We start from the raw sequence: 14,950 nt of genomic DNA, 5'->3' as shown, positions 1-14,950 counted from the left end.
GATAGATTTCTAGATGTACAATTACTGGGCCTAAGGATAGTAATAATTTTTAGGTTCTTGAAATGTATCACCAGTAATTTTCTGAAAGGCTTGTACTATTTTCCACGGCCACTTATTCCAGTCACCCTTTCTGCCTCCTGCCTATGGATGTGCTCTGAAAAACCCGTTTTCTACACGTGAATGGAAGGAGCTTTTAAATATCTAAATCTGTATTTTCACACTCTTTTAAAATTCATGCCCCTCCTACTAAAACATGTAAACCAGCAAGTTCGGTTAATTTTACCTTCTTGGTTCTATTAAGAAACTAAAGCTTTTGAATATGTCTACTTCTTAGAATACCACTGCTGTTTTCTTAGTTCAGTCCACTTCTGTTGTTTGACTGAACTACAGCGAAAAGCTTTTAAATGTTCTTTCCCCCAGTCCTATCTTTTAAGCCTTTGTCCACCTTCTGTCTAGAATGTTTTTTCTAAAATGCAAATCTGATCAGCAGCACTTCTCTGTTTAAAACCAAAAAGCTATTCATAGTTCTCTAAACGAATTACACATTTTACCTCTGCAGTTTCATCTCCTCTTACTCTTCTTCCCGTTCTCTGCTCCTGAACTTTTTTTCTTTGTATCTCTGAACCTTTACAGCACTCACTACCTCTTTTATTAGGTCTCAGCTTATGTGATATTTTTCTCTTCTTGTACTCCAAAACTTCCTACTTTCTCACCCTCAAGGTTTGCTAGCTGCACCTCCATTGTGCTTAATTTTGTCTTAGCACACTGTCATAGTTTCTTGTTGAGTCGTGTGTGGTCTCTCCCTCCCCTATTAGACTGTAAGCTTCTTGAGGCAGAGATGTGTGTTCTTTAAGTGTTCCTAGGACCTAGCCTGGTATCTGAAATCAGTCAGTACTTAATATGTCTTTGTTGACTAATAGAAAACATTTCATGGACTTCTCATCAGCTCTACAGTGAAGTTGCGTGGTATAAAAAGATTTTAATTGTTTTTTGTATACGTCTCCAAACTCATTTTCCACCAGTTTCTGCTAAATCATCCTATACTCCATTCATTTCAGCTATGTGTGTTTTTAATGGCTATACAATATTCTTGTTTAACATCTTCCTATTTTTATAAATCCTGTTCCTTTTACCTGGAATGCCCTCTCTTCCTTGCTTCTCTCTAGGCAAAGTTTTTCTCATTCTTTGAACCCTCTCTATTCACCCGGGTTGATTTGGTCACTTTTCATCCTTCAAGATATAATATGTTCAGATTTCCTTTATAACATTTATCACAACATATTGCAATTCTTTGTTTTTTTATTTCTGTCTTCCCTAGTGGACTGAATTCTGATAAGATCTGTGTCTTTGTCATTATATCCATCACACCTACTGTCTATTACATTAAAGATAATAAAAAATTTTTGGTGAATAAATGAATGACTGAACTATGTTTATTTAGGAAAACTATAAGGAAAATTATTTTAGTCCATGGATCACAAAAGTATTTTAGAACTTGATAGCCTGGTATTGTAAATGGTGATTTAAATTGAACTCAGATGGTATACTTTCTTGATATGATTGCCTGTGGACCTTCTATATTTATACATCAAAAGACTCTAAAAAGGTTAAATTTAGTGAGAAGCTAAATAACTATGAATGTTATGGGTGTAATATTTTTATGAGAAGAAATAATATCCCAAACAGACCATAGAAATCAGAAAATGGTAAATACAACTTAATATCATTATTATTTTAATATTTACAGTTCTTTTTGTGTAGTTGCAAAGTGTCTTACTTTTCAGAGTGATTTACATTATCTGCTTTAGTAAATCAACTAAAAATTAATGCATGTTGAAGACATAAGACATTTTGTTCATATTTGAAATATATTCCATTTTATCACATTTTTAAAATGGAGCTCAATATATATGATCTTAGCTTGCAAATAATTGGTACTGCATTACTAGGAAATAATAGTTAATTCTTCTATTAACATTAATTAGCATATTTTTATCTGTGGTAATCACAGAATATGTTATTCTTGGATTTTCATAGAGTTACTGCTGCTTATATTTTTATCTATATCTAGAAACATAATTAAAATATATTTTTTCTACCTGTTTTTGATGGTTAATGAAGGGTACTTTGGTATTTAATGTGGCATTTGTCAAATTTTAGTACAGACCAATAGTTTAATTTTTGTTCCATTGTTAGAAAAATTAATTATAGCTGAAGATCTATAGAGAATCCTGTCGAAACAGTGCTTACATACTGTCAATTCCCTTTTCAAATACTGGTAACCTCTTAACTGTCAAATTTAGAATGTTTTGAAATGTGCAGGCATTTTTGATGTTGCTAAAACTCAAGGAAGCTGTGGTTCTGTTCTGTAAGAAAAGAACTAAAATTTTAAGGTGTAATTTAAAGTTTCCTTTTCAAGCTAAAGGATAATGAGGAAAAGCAATTTTTAAGTTTTATTGAAATTAATTTGGCTGTAGATTTTTTCCTTTAATACTATATAAGTGGAAATAACTGTAGTCTATGTAAGTATGAATTTGTATATGTATGTTATGTGTATGTACCTGGTGGAGCTTGAGAAAGAAATTATTTTATGAGAGAATGGTTAATGTTCCCGAGAATGTTACCTTGGGTTCGATTCCCCTATTCAGTGTCGATATGAAGCTCAGCTTATCCTTGTTTCTGATTTTGTGTATGTGGTTACAGAAATCATACATAAAGTTAGACTTATCTTTTTTAGGACATCAAATCACATACAACTTCTACAATTCTGTCTTCATAAAGCAGTGATTTTATATATATACATATACACGTATGTGTTTCAATTTTTAGTTGCTGTTTTTGACCATCTTGTGACCTCTTATGACCAAATGTAGTTAAGTCGGTAACATTTCTCTTGGTTTTATAGCAAGACTCATAAGGACATTAAATCTTGAGGACCTTGTTAAAACTTAATCATTAAATTAAAAATTAGTTGGTTTTTGGTATTTCAATAGGAAACATATTTGTTTTTAATGAATGTATGGTTTACTAAGTTTGAATAAATATGATATTAAAAATGTTTATAAGATAATTTGATTTATTCTAATTGAAATTTCTGATTATTTGAGACTGTTAGTAACTACCTGATAATTTTATAATTATAAAAGATAGAATTTGTACGTTATAAACTATATTTAAGATATTAAAACTTGTGTGTGGAATAGTGAATAGATTATGGTTGGGGGTTGGGGGTTAATATAGGGGAATTGGGAAGACAGTATAATGTCCAAAACAGTAAAGAATAAATTTCCATGCTTTTTAGTTTGAATTATTTTTGTTCATTGTAGTGTTTTCATTTTGTGAGCTTTTCTATGCACATACAAAATGTTTCTCCTCAGGCCCCCTTGTATTTGCTGGTCCTATTTTTATGAACCATCGAGAACAGGCTCTAGCCAGACTCAGATCCCATCCAGCACAGCTAAAGCATAAACGGGACAAGCACAAAGGTATTTGGTCTTCCTTATCAACTAGGTGGGATACTTTCCCGATTTCTTCCACTCATTTGAATTTTGTCTCTGGGAAAATGTACAAACCTAATTCTTCTACTTTGCTCCTATCATTGTTATATAGCCTGAGGAGAAAGAACATGCTGAAAGTTGTACTGTTTGTCAATGACTGTCAATCTTATTTCTTTTTTGTTGTTGTTAATTTTAATAAAGAAGATGTTTTACAGTATATCTTTTTGTTTTCCATTTCTTTTCAAATTTCATTAAGTTAAGGGAAGGTAGAAAAAGTAATTATTGTTTTTCTATTTTTTATCCTTTATCATCTGCTCTTAGATGACTGCCATTTAACATTTTACAGTCTTTTTTTTAAGGCTGTTCATTTGCTTTAGAATTAGCAAAATTACTAAATTCAGTGTGCAAAGTGATAATGAATTGACTACTTTTACTCTTTTTTAAATTGTTTTAATATTAAAGTTTACATGCATAAGACATGTGGATTATTTGATATTTGAAGGTTAAATAGTGATAGATGTAAGCAAAGAGTGAATTTTGTAAACCTACTCTCTTCCTCAGAAACTGTCAGAGGTCTAAACAGAGTCTGTGAGTGACTGGGAGTCTATTTTTGTGTAATTCTTTGAGATCTCAGAGTTCTGGATTAATTAAAAATATTCCTAAAGCAACCTTATTTTCTTTCTAACCACAGACTATAGGTCACCTAAGATCAGGAAAGAATTTAATGCAGAGAATTTATAAGTTTATATGTAAATTCTGCCTTGAATCCTAGCATGTGAACCAGGGGCTCTTTGACTAATACAACTTACGGTTGCTGTTTTTCTTAAATGCCTAAGATAAACCCTGCAAAATAGAATAGAAAGGTTTAAAAACACGTTCCATATAGACAAATTAATCTAACTAATGTTTTATGTCCTATTTTCTCCTTTGCTGTAAAACTGTTATACACTAATTATGCTTTTAAACTTTCACATATGATATATTATAATCAACTTTATTTTTATTTGCCCCTCTCAATCTGTCAGTTTGCCACTCAAAGCAAAAACGCAAAACACAACAGACAAAACCACTGTTTTTAGTAAAAAGCACAGAGTACTACTTAAGATATATTCTGCAGAAATAAAAATTGGAAGTATTTTAAGTCTAATGTGATTAATGATAGTAAAATTTGTGATTGCTTGATTTACTGAGTTCTCTAACAATGCCATAAATATTTAAATCTAAGGAACAATATTTGGACGTGCTATGTAAATTATTTTAATTATTGCCAGAATCTCTGATCTCGTATTTTCTGCTATGCCACTATTAGAACACATTTTCTCAGTGTCTTTTTTCCCCCCCAATTACATGAAAGTGGAGTTTTTCTAATACTTTACCTGAGGTTAAATATTTACATTTCATGAAACAGCTTAAAACTTTTTCAGCTCCGTGTTAGTATCTTATGGACAAACAGTTTTATTTTTTCCAGAATTTTAAAATGAAATGCTAAATGAAAACTAAGTTTACAAATTCAAAACAGACTTTTTACAACTTTTCATTGGTTGGCTATAGAAAGTACTCAACAATAGCTAGCCTTACTTCCATCTTGCCTGCCCCAGGGTTCTGTTATAAGAAGACTCTTTGTGTATTTGTAGCAACCTCTTTGGAGGGACTTACTTTGTAGTATTACAGTGTAGGGCCAGTTTTGCTTTTTTTTTTGTATTAGATGTTACGGTTTTATAGAGTGAAACAGTTTCATCTCTTTACCACCAAAATGAATTTAAAGTGTAAGTAATATTTTATGAAATGGTGCCCTATTTTATATAAAGAGTATTAACTTACCACTTACTAATTCCTGCACACCCACAGATTCTCTCTCCCTTACCTCCTTTGCATTCAGTGTACCTAACTGTCATTTAATCATCTTCCCATTCACTGCTTTTACTCCTGCTACATATAGTCATAGTCTTTTAATAAATATATTTTTCCTACATTTACCTTCTCTCTTTTTTTCTTATTCTGTTTGTTTTCCACTGAGAAATTCACTCTATTAATTGCTATATTCTGTCTTACATTTAATTATGTTGATGGTACACATTGTGGGATGGTAATAGTTAAAATTTTCTAGACTATGACTCTTCCATGGGGGTGTGTGGAGGGTAAGAACTGTGGATTTATTGTTAACAGGATTGAGTTCTAAGATGGAAAGTTGGAGAGCTTCTGGCTGATTGGAGAGAATTCAGAGAAGGTGATGGAATCTATTGTATACAGGCAAATTTTGACTTGAGGCAAAATAGAGTATATAAGGCTGAATCAATAAGTATAAAATATAATCCATATAACATATATTAAGTTATTTTAAAAATATAACCATAGACTATATTTCAAGCAGATATCTGGATTAACATTTGTTTCAGCTATTCAGTGCCTTACATAGAAAAAGATTTTAATATGGTATTCCTAGTTAGGAACGTCTGGAAATAGTCTTGAAATCTGTCTTGAAGTGACTGACTTGGAAGTCCAAAGGCACGCTGATAAACACTTGTATGTGTTTTATGCCTACCTTCTGTTTAGAAATGAATGGTGTGGTATAATGGAAATATTATAGCTTTTGGAATTAGTCCTCAGTTTTAATCCTAAATTTGTCGTTTACTAGAACTGTGTGGCCATTCGTTAATTTCTTAATCTCTTTGGCTTCAGTTTCCTTATTTTAAAAATAAGAATGATTGTGGCCAGCTGCGTGGCGCAGCAGTTAAGTTTGCACATTCCGCTTTGGTGGCCCAGGGTTCACCGGTTCGGATCCCAGGTGCGGACGGACATGGCACTGCTTGGCAAGCCATGCTGTGGTAGGCGTCCCACATATAAAGTAGAGGAAGATGGGCACAGATGTTAATTCAGGGCCAGACTTCCTCAGCAAAAATAGGAGGCTTGGCAGCAGATGTTAGCTCAGGGCTAATCTTCCTCAAAAAAAAAATAATAATAATAGTAAGTATCATAATTCCTAACTGATTTTGTTGATATGAAGATTACATCAAGATACATGTGTGTGTGTGTATATATATATATATATATATATATATATATTCTTTGCAAACAGAAGTCCTCCATGAATACTAGTTTAATTCTTTGAATTGAATTCTTTGCTTTGTCTTTTACAGTTATCCTAAAGGTACAAAATTTGAGATTTGTTAAATGTGTAGTTGGTTTATTTTTACAAAAGATTTAGGGTGTCAGCCATTTGATGGTGATAAAATGCTTCATGAGCCTTATTTTTTTAATCAAACTCCAAAACTGCTGTATCATGTATTACTTTGAGCTGGTTACTTAACCCCTCTAAGCCTTGGTTAGCCCAACTGCAAAATGGAATCACAGTACCTGTGTCATTGGATTATTGTATTAACTAAAGGAAGCAACAATAGTGAATACTGATTGAGCACTTTTCGTACATTATTTCACTTAATCCTCATAAGAACCTTGTGAAGTAACATACCATCATTGCTGTTTTATGGATGGGAAAGCTAAGACTTAAAAAGGTCCAGTGTCCACTTGTCACACAACCAGTAAATAGTAGAGCCAGGGTTCAAATCCAAATCTCTTAGGCTCCAGGGCCCCAAAACACTAGAGTGTTATCTACTGTGCACTTTAAATTTTCACAGTGTTTAGCACAAAGCAAGTGCTTAGCAAATTGTAGTTGCTGCTGCTTTGCTGTTTTATTTTAGTGATTTTGCTCAAAATACTCACTGTGTTCTGTGATACTTTTTGTGATATGCATAACTATAAGATTACCCCAAAAAGTGTAGATTTAAATAAAATTAGAAGTTGGAATCCTTTAGATACTGAATTCTCTTTTCTCTATATGTGTACACAAATACGCATATTGTATATATACTTACAGCGTTTTAGATACATATATGTCAAAACTTTATAGCTATTATAGTTTCAATATCACATGATATATGTATGAACATACTCATATTAGGGAAATACAGATATGCATATACCTAAATGGCCAATTATAAGAAAAATCTTGAGAGTATTTCAACACTTCACTAAATAATGATCTTAAGCAGTTAATCTTGCTACATTTCACTTGCTGATTCTTGAATTTTACACTAAATTTTTGGCCGCTTATTAAGTACCTTTCTTTTTTGATGAACTTTTATAAATTTCTAAATTATTAGAATTGTACTTGATTTTTTTTAATGGACATCAGATACCAGATACAGACATATATTTTTTAAATTCTGCCTCTGCTGCTGATAATGTTAAGAACCTCATCCTTATTTTTGAGTTTGTAATACTAATGTTTTTGCCATCTATAGTAATTGAGAATTATTTTATATAGATAAAAGTTTGTTTAGATGAACTTGAACAAAATGTTTCTAGTATTATTTTTACCTTTAAATAATAGCCACTACTCTTTTAATCACTATGGTTTTGATCAGTATATTACTAGGCTTTTTTTTCCCTCCTTCCTAGATGCTATGTCTCTATTGTAGGATTTGTGTCTATATTTAATCTCTGACTCAAGGGAGGGGACAAAATGCTAAATTCAAAGTTAAAAGCTTGTAACCAGGCTCGATACATTTATATAAAGTGGAATGATACTTGTAATAATGAATTTAGTTAAGTCTGGCAAAATCAGATGAACACAATTTGTTTTCTTTGTTAAATCAGATTTGATTTTAGTAATTAGATATTTTTACCAATTGAGATAAAAGCTGTAAAATTTCTATACGTCTGTCATTTTACTTAAATAGTCTTTGGAAGATACTCCTTTTGGTATAGGCCCTTGTTTATATTTAACCATCCCATTGTCTTTCCAAGATGAGGAGTCTTTGAACTAGGGTTGTGTTTCCTTTTGGATGGAGTGAAACTAAATGTGATTTTTTTTTTTTTAGCCTATCCATTCTTGCAGATTTAATTTGGCAAACCCAGGTTAGATAATTTAACGGAAGAGGAATCATTATCTTTATGCTATTATAGTAAAACCTCTCACTAATTCAGAATTTATGATACTTCAGATGCAGTATTTGTGATCTTTTTTTGAGTAAAAAAATCAAAATAATTTCTTCCTCTGAATTTTCAGGGTCATACATATAAGGGGAAACCTGTCTAAAATCACTAGCTTTTCAAACCAAGGGCTCAAGAAATGAAGGATTCCTTCAACGTGCCTTCAACCTCTGGGTCCAGCAATTAATTCTTGTATGTTAAAGGACTTTTATGTTTATGGTACACTTTTATGTAATATAGGCCTATTTTGAATTATAATGTAGGTAACCACATTTTATTTATTGTAGCATTTAGTTTAATCTATAATCTGTACTGCTTGAAGGTAATAAAACTGAATTTTTACTTTGATGTTCTATGATTAAGACCTTTCCAGTAAGTCGTATGGGGCAATCCATTCTATGTTTTTCCGAATTAGTGAGGTTTTACTGTCCTAGTGTTATAGAGAGTTTAAGGCTTTTTGAAATGATAGCCATTTAGTTACAGAAAGGGAAGTCATAACTTAGGCCAATTTTGTCTTGTCTGGATATTACTAAAGGTTAGAAATATTAGATAAAAAAAGGAACACATAATGTGAACATGAAATGATTTGGTATTCTGTTTAGCATTCTAAAATGGGCAATGAAAATATAGAATTAATTAAAAATGTGTGTCTGTAGATCCACATGTGTATCTGCATATTATACACACTTGTTTAGAGTTGCTATACCACAGGACAGTAGCTTAGACTAGTTGACCTTTTGAAATTCCTTTTATATTTACATTTATTCCATGTGCAAGGAATTTGAATCTTGATGATACAGAGGTCATATTTTAGTGATATGTAGTTTTAGACTAGGAAAAGTAAGTTGCCTCCCTTATTTACACATTCCAAACTAGAATTTTTATATTCTTGAATGTGGCTTTTTATTTTGTGGTTAGGATGCCAGAATATTCAAAGTCAAATGTAGAAACCAGGGGTGGAGGGAAGGCCTAAAGCAAGCATAATAGAGGAAAGGATAAAAAGAAGGGAGAAGGAAAGAAGGAATGGAAGCAGGAAGGTTTGATTGAGAGTAGTGGTTGGGGGTCAGAAGAAGACCATAAAGCAGAATGGCTGAAGGGCCAGGTGGAACAGGAAAGATGAGTTGAGAGTAACCCATTGAACTACAATATATTGGATAAAGCTATTTGGTCTTTATAAATTTTTTAAAGTTCAGTTGAGTTTAGCAATATTCGTGGAGAGGGTAGCCTTTCTAAAATGTGTTTGGGGAATCTGCATCATTTGTAAGTCAGCTAGGAATTTTTAAAAAACTGGCTAGTACTAACAATATCACTAAGTTCAAAATAATTGTTAAATGACTTTGCATGCAGTTATTTTTTATGCAAACTAAATTTTCACATATAAACTATTACATTTAGAATTTTGTTATTTCTATAACTTAATGACCCATTTACATTACATAACTGATTAGCTTATTAGGTTTTATCCATAACCAGATCTTCTCTCTGTTTTTATTGATTTAGTGATGTTTGCAAACAGAAGTATGTAGTGTATCTTCTCAAAATGGCTTCTTTGCAGGTAGATTCTTGATCTATCAATTCTAACAGCTGCAGATTCTTCTTGCTTGTTCCTTTTAACATTTTTCTCTTGTTCTTCCATAGTAAACTGATGTAAAATTTTACTTTTAAGATGAATAATGGCTTAATACAAATTATAACACTTACAGATGGAAGTGGAGAACGGGGAGAAAAAGATGCAAGCAAAATCACGACATACCCTCCAGGCTCTGTGCGATTTGACTGTGAGCTCCGGGCAGTACAAGTCAGCTGTGGATTTCACCATTCAGGTAGCAGCCGGAACTTTAGGGTATAACTGCATTTTTACAATCGTGCTAAATAACTTATTTGTTTAGTTTTGATGAATCTAGTCTGTTATTTGTGTGTTAAAAGCTATAGTGTGGCAATATTTCTCAAATCCATAAAAGCTTTATATTTATTACAGAATCTCTTTGCTATGGCGTGATGAAATAGGTACTTGTCTAGAGTCTTCCAGTCTCTTCTGATGAACTTCTAGTCTGTCTTCTGATGGTTTATTTTGTAATTCAATTCATGAAATTCCCAAAGATGAAATAATCCCTGAAATCCCTTTGAACTCTAGAATTCTGTGATTTTTATAAAGTAGTCCCATATTTCCTTAATGTTCAATAAGAAGTGTGCATCAACAGATTTCTTTATTTTCTTAAAGTGTAGAAAATAATTACATTCTTAGTAAATTATTGACATTGGATTATATAACTTAGGTTGTGCTAGTCAACCTTTACAAAAATAAAAAATGTTAAAATCTTTGATATTAAATATTTCCTTATTTGATAAGGCATTGACAGATATTAAAGTTCTAACATTTCATTGATTTTGCACATAATTGTGCAGAGCTCAAACCCATTTGCTACCTCTATAATTATCCTATATTTGAGGGAACAATATTTTATATGTGGTTACTCATTATTAGAAAGATTTTACAGCTGACCCAAACCAATGTTTTGTTAAATATTAGTGTTATTAAATGGTATTTGTAAGAGTTTTAAAGTATGTATTATGAACAACATTATGTATTTTATAACCTACAAAAGCATTTTACAGAACTAAAATTATATTTGTTTCTCATTAAATATAAATTTATGCTTCGATTGCCTATTTTTAATGGCTCTATAAATTTTAAATAATGAACATTACACTGCTTTCAGTATAGTTGGGATAGAAATATAAAATGCATATAATGAAAAAATAAAGCTGTGTGTTTTGGTTTCAGTGGTTTTAATGGAAAATGGAGATGTCTATACATTTGGATATGGACAGCATGGACAGCTAGGACATGGAGATGTCAATTCCAGGTGCTCCGACTTTTTGTTTGAAGGAACTGGAGTTTTTTTCTTTTCTTTCTTCTTCCTTTTCCTTCTTTCTAAATGTATATTTCTACACTTGAAATAGTATTTATACTGCTGTTTTGCAAAGTGTGGCTCATAGATTACTGGTGGTTCTTGATTTTGTGGTTGAGTGCTTTTGTGGGGATAGATGATTTTGTGGTTCAGGAGAAAAATTGATGTATATATTATACATTTAAAATATGAGTAATTATGATTATCACAAAATCCTATTATATTCTTAATAATTGTATCTTTTTAAAGGCCCTTCATGGCAATTGAAAAGACAATGAATATCCCCAAATTGCATTTTAAAAAAATCAGCAATGGATTCAATCATATTCCTTGATGTTATCTGTTTTGAAGTTTTGCTCTAATATTAACTTGAAGTTATTGGGGCTTTTGAATAATTTTCAAACAAAACCTAATGGTCTCTCAGAGGAACCGTTTTGAGTTATCCAGAAGAGTGAAGAAGTAATTATGGTAGAGTCTGCTAGACGTTTCCTAATACCCATTCTTCCCTGCTTCGTTTGGTGATAGAGTTTTAGTTGGTGACATGACCGTGCAGCTAAAGACTTCATTTTCCTGCCTCCATTGCAGCAAGATATGGCCATGTGCACTGAGGTGACATGTGCAACTTTGAAATCATGCTGTTAAAGGGAAGAGGGATACTCTTCTGTTTCCCCTTCTCCCCTCCCTGCTTGCTGCCTGGAACCCATGCATGGTGGCAGGAACTGGAGAAGTCCTCAGAGCTGTCATAAGTTGGAAACCACGTGTTGAGAATGGGAGAATTATAAAATAGAAATAGTCTGGGTCCCTGACACCATGGAACTGCCACATAACCTCCTTACAATTGTACACTTACCTGAGAGAGAAATAAACTTCTATCTTGTTTAAGTCCCTCTTACTTTGGCTTTCATGAGAACAGCTAAAGCTGAATTCATATCCTGCTTAACACAGTGAAAGTACTTTTAGTCGAAAGTATAGAAAATCCATCCTTATTACTTCAGGTTTTCGAAGAAGATACTAAGACAGGATTAGATATGCAAGTGATTTATTGGGGGAAAGCTCTTGTGAAAGGAATAGACAGGGAAAGCCTTCAGACATGATGTAGGTCTGACTCCTGTAAAGGAAAGAAGGAAAAGGATGGGGTAGGAAGAATCTAGATTACAGTGCTATTCTGAGAGAGTTTCAGCTGGGCCAATGGGGTGTCCTCAAGCCAAAATTGCCTTTGGAAGTGTCCCAAATTGGGCAAGATGGGCCAACATTAATACCTTCATCACGCTTAGTCACAGGCTGATAGCATCCCAGGGGGAGAATGGCCTCGTGGATCCAAAGGGACAGCATCTGAGGCTATCAGTCAGCTATGAGTCTACAACCCTCTTTTTCGTTTGCTTATTTGGTTTAGTTTGCTCGTAAATTTCTGAATTCCAAATTCTTTTCCCATTTTCAGTAAACTTAAACCTGGATGTTGGGAAAGAGACTATATAGTTTAGATGCTTTTATTCTCCCTTTGCCTTTAGAATTTTGATGATTCTTATAGTGTTTCTGAGTTTCATCTTTTTCTTGTGTACTGTACTTCTTCATTAATATGCTACGCAGTCATCATGTCTGGAACCATTTAGACAAGGTTCACATCTTTGCTTCATCTCTTACCAACTGTGTGCCTATAATTTGCCAAATATCCCGTAGGATTGTTGAAGAATTAATATAGTGTATAAAGTGCCTGGCATGCATACATACACATAATTTTTCTTTTCTCTTCTTCCTATATTTTCCAAATAATTTAATAAATAGGCTCACTAGTATGATGGAAAGAGTTCAAAGACTGTGTGTTAGAAGCCCCCAACTCTTGGGAAGATCCTTTTAGCTCTTCAGATCTACCCATAGAGTTATTTTGATAATCAATGATTATTGACTCTAAATATTTATATATGAATAATTATATAATAATGTAAATAATGAATATTTTATGTGATGGTACTTTGTAAACTACCAAATAAACAGTTATAGGAACTTTCCCTTTAATTCTTTGTTTGAATTGAAGCGGATATTTCTATGAGGGCATTAGTTCACCAGTCAGCCTTTTAAAGTAATAATTGTTTATTTGCCAAAACTCCCTGTACCTCAGAATTGAGAACCACTTACCTTTCACTGCCGTTTCTAGCCATGAAGATGCTGTTCCATCTTCAAGTAAAATAGCTACTGCTCTTTTGAGGCATGACCATTCTGCTATACTCCCCTTTTATTACCTACCTACCTTTCATTCTTTGAAAATTTAGTGGCTGGCTCACAGTGTTTTCTCACTCTGAATCTCGTCAAACTTGTGAGTAACTTCAGTATCCATGTAAATGGTCTCATACAGTATACTTATCTTGACACCTTATATCTAGTGAACTTTACTTCCACATTCATGGTGGTTATTCCCAGACCCATCCTGGATCTAGCACAGCTCCAACTCTGAATTCTTAAGTTTAAACAACCCATAATCTGGTGACAATTTCTTCTTCTCTTATTTAGCTTTGCTTTATTTTACTTGGCCTTTGACTTTATCAGCACTTCATCCCTACAGCCCTCTACTTCTGTATTCTCTTTCATTGTTTTGACTTTATTTCCCACACAAGGTAGAGACTGTTACTTGTTCTCTTCACTTATGCTCTTCCAAGTATCCTCAGTTTTCTCACCCTCTTGGTCTTGATGCCAGGGCATGGCAAAATTTCAAGCATGAATCAATCTATCTGTGTTTTCCATGTCTAACATAGGCTTCAGGAAAAAAAATAACAAATGCAGATTGCTATGTGATTTCTAGATTTGACCAATCCTTCTACAATGGGCAGTAATCCTCACATTTTACAGTTTTGAACTATTTGGTTTAAGACCTTTTGAGAATTTGATGAAAGATATGGGCTCTCTCTTCAGAAAAATAAACATAAGAAATACACATAAAAGTTGGCTTACAAATTTAGGAGGTTCACGTATCTCCTGAAGTTCACTCATAGTCTTCCTAGAAAGTCTTTGGATCTAGGTTAAAAACTGCTGATCTGGGTATTTACTTGTTCCATTCACTACCATACCTTTTCTGTAATCTTCAAATTCTCTACTCACTCATTTCCTTCTTCCTTTCAGCACATGGCCTCTGTTCACATCACAACAAAAATAAAAACCATTAGATGGGAAATTCTTCAGCCCACCAGCTCTACTAACCTACCTGCATCCATACTACTTCATTGTTCCTTCTGCGTGTTCCACTGAAGGAGGAACCTCTTCTTGCCTGTGCTGTGAGGACTGTCTACCTTGTCCTTAGGGATCTAGGTCTGCTTCTTGTCTCCTTTCTGAACTATATCTTTAGCCTCTTTATCTTCCCTCACAGGTTTAAACTTCTGCAAATCTCTGTCATCTTAAAAAGAACAAAGCCTCTCCTTCAGCTTCATTTTCCCTTTAGCTTTTGATTCTCCTTCTTTTTCTTTTTTGTGCTGAGGTTCTTGAAGGGGTTTTGCATAGTCTCTGACCCCACTGTTAACTCCTCATCTGCTACAGTGTTCTGCCTACTTCCACCAGAGACTT

At 33.2% G+C, this 14,950-nt stretch overlaps 1 protein-coding gene across 30 annotated transcripts in view; it reads left to right on the top strand.

The window, feature by feature from the left end:
• MYCBP2 (MYC binding protein 2) overlaps positions 1 to 14,950 on the top strand; it is a 256,284-nt gene that overhangs the window by 79,240 nt on the left and 162,094 nt on the right. For 17 of the 30 annotated variants that reach the window (XM_023621326.2, XM_070239260.1, XM_070239256.1 and 14 more), the window contains 3 exon segments: positions 3,378 to 3,485; positions 10,193 to 10,312; positions 11,275 to 11,356. In XM_023621326.2, coding sequence (XP_023477094.1) covers positions 3,378 to 3,485; positions 10,193 to 10,312; positions 11,275 to 11,356 — 310 coding nt within the window. 30 annotated transcript variants of the gene reach the window in all.

This window comes from Equus caballus, chromosome 17, assembly GCF_041296265.1.
Source record: "Equus caballus isolate H_3958 breed thoroughbred chromosome 17, TB-T2T, whole genome shotgun sequence".
NCBI lineage: Eukaryota > Metazoa > Chordata > Mammalia > Perissodactyla > Equidae > Equus > Equus caballus.
The sequence above is the reverse complement of the archived record's forward strand: the minus strand, read 5'-3'. Positions and strand labels throughout refer to the sequence as shown.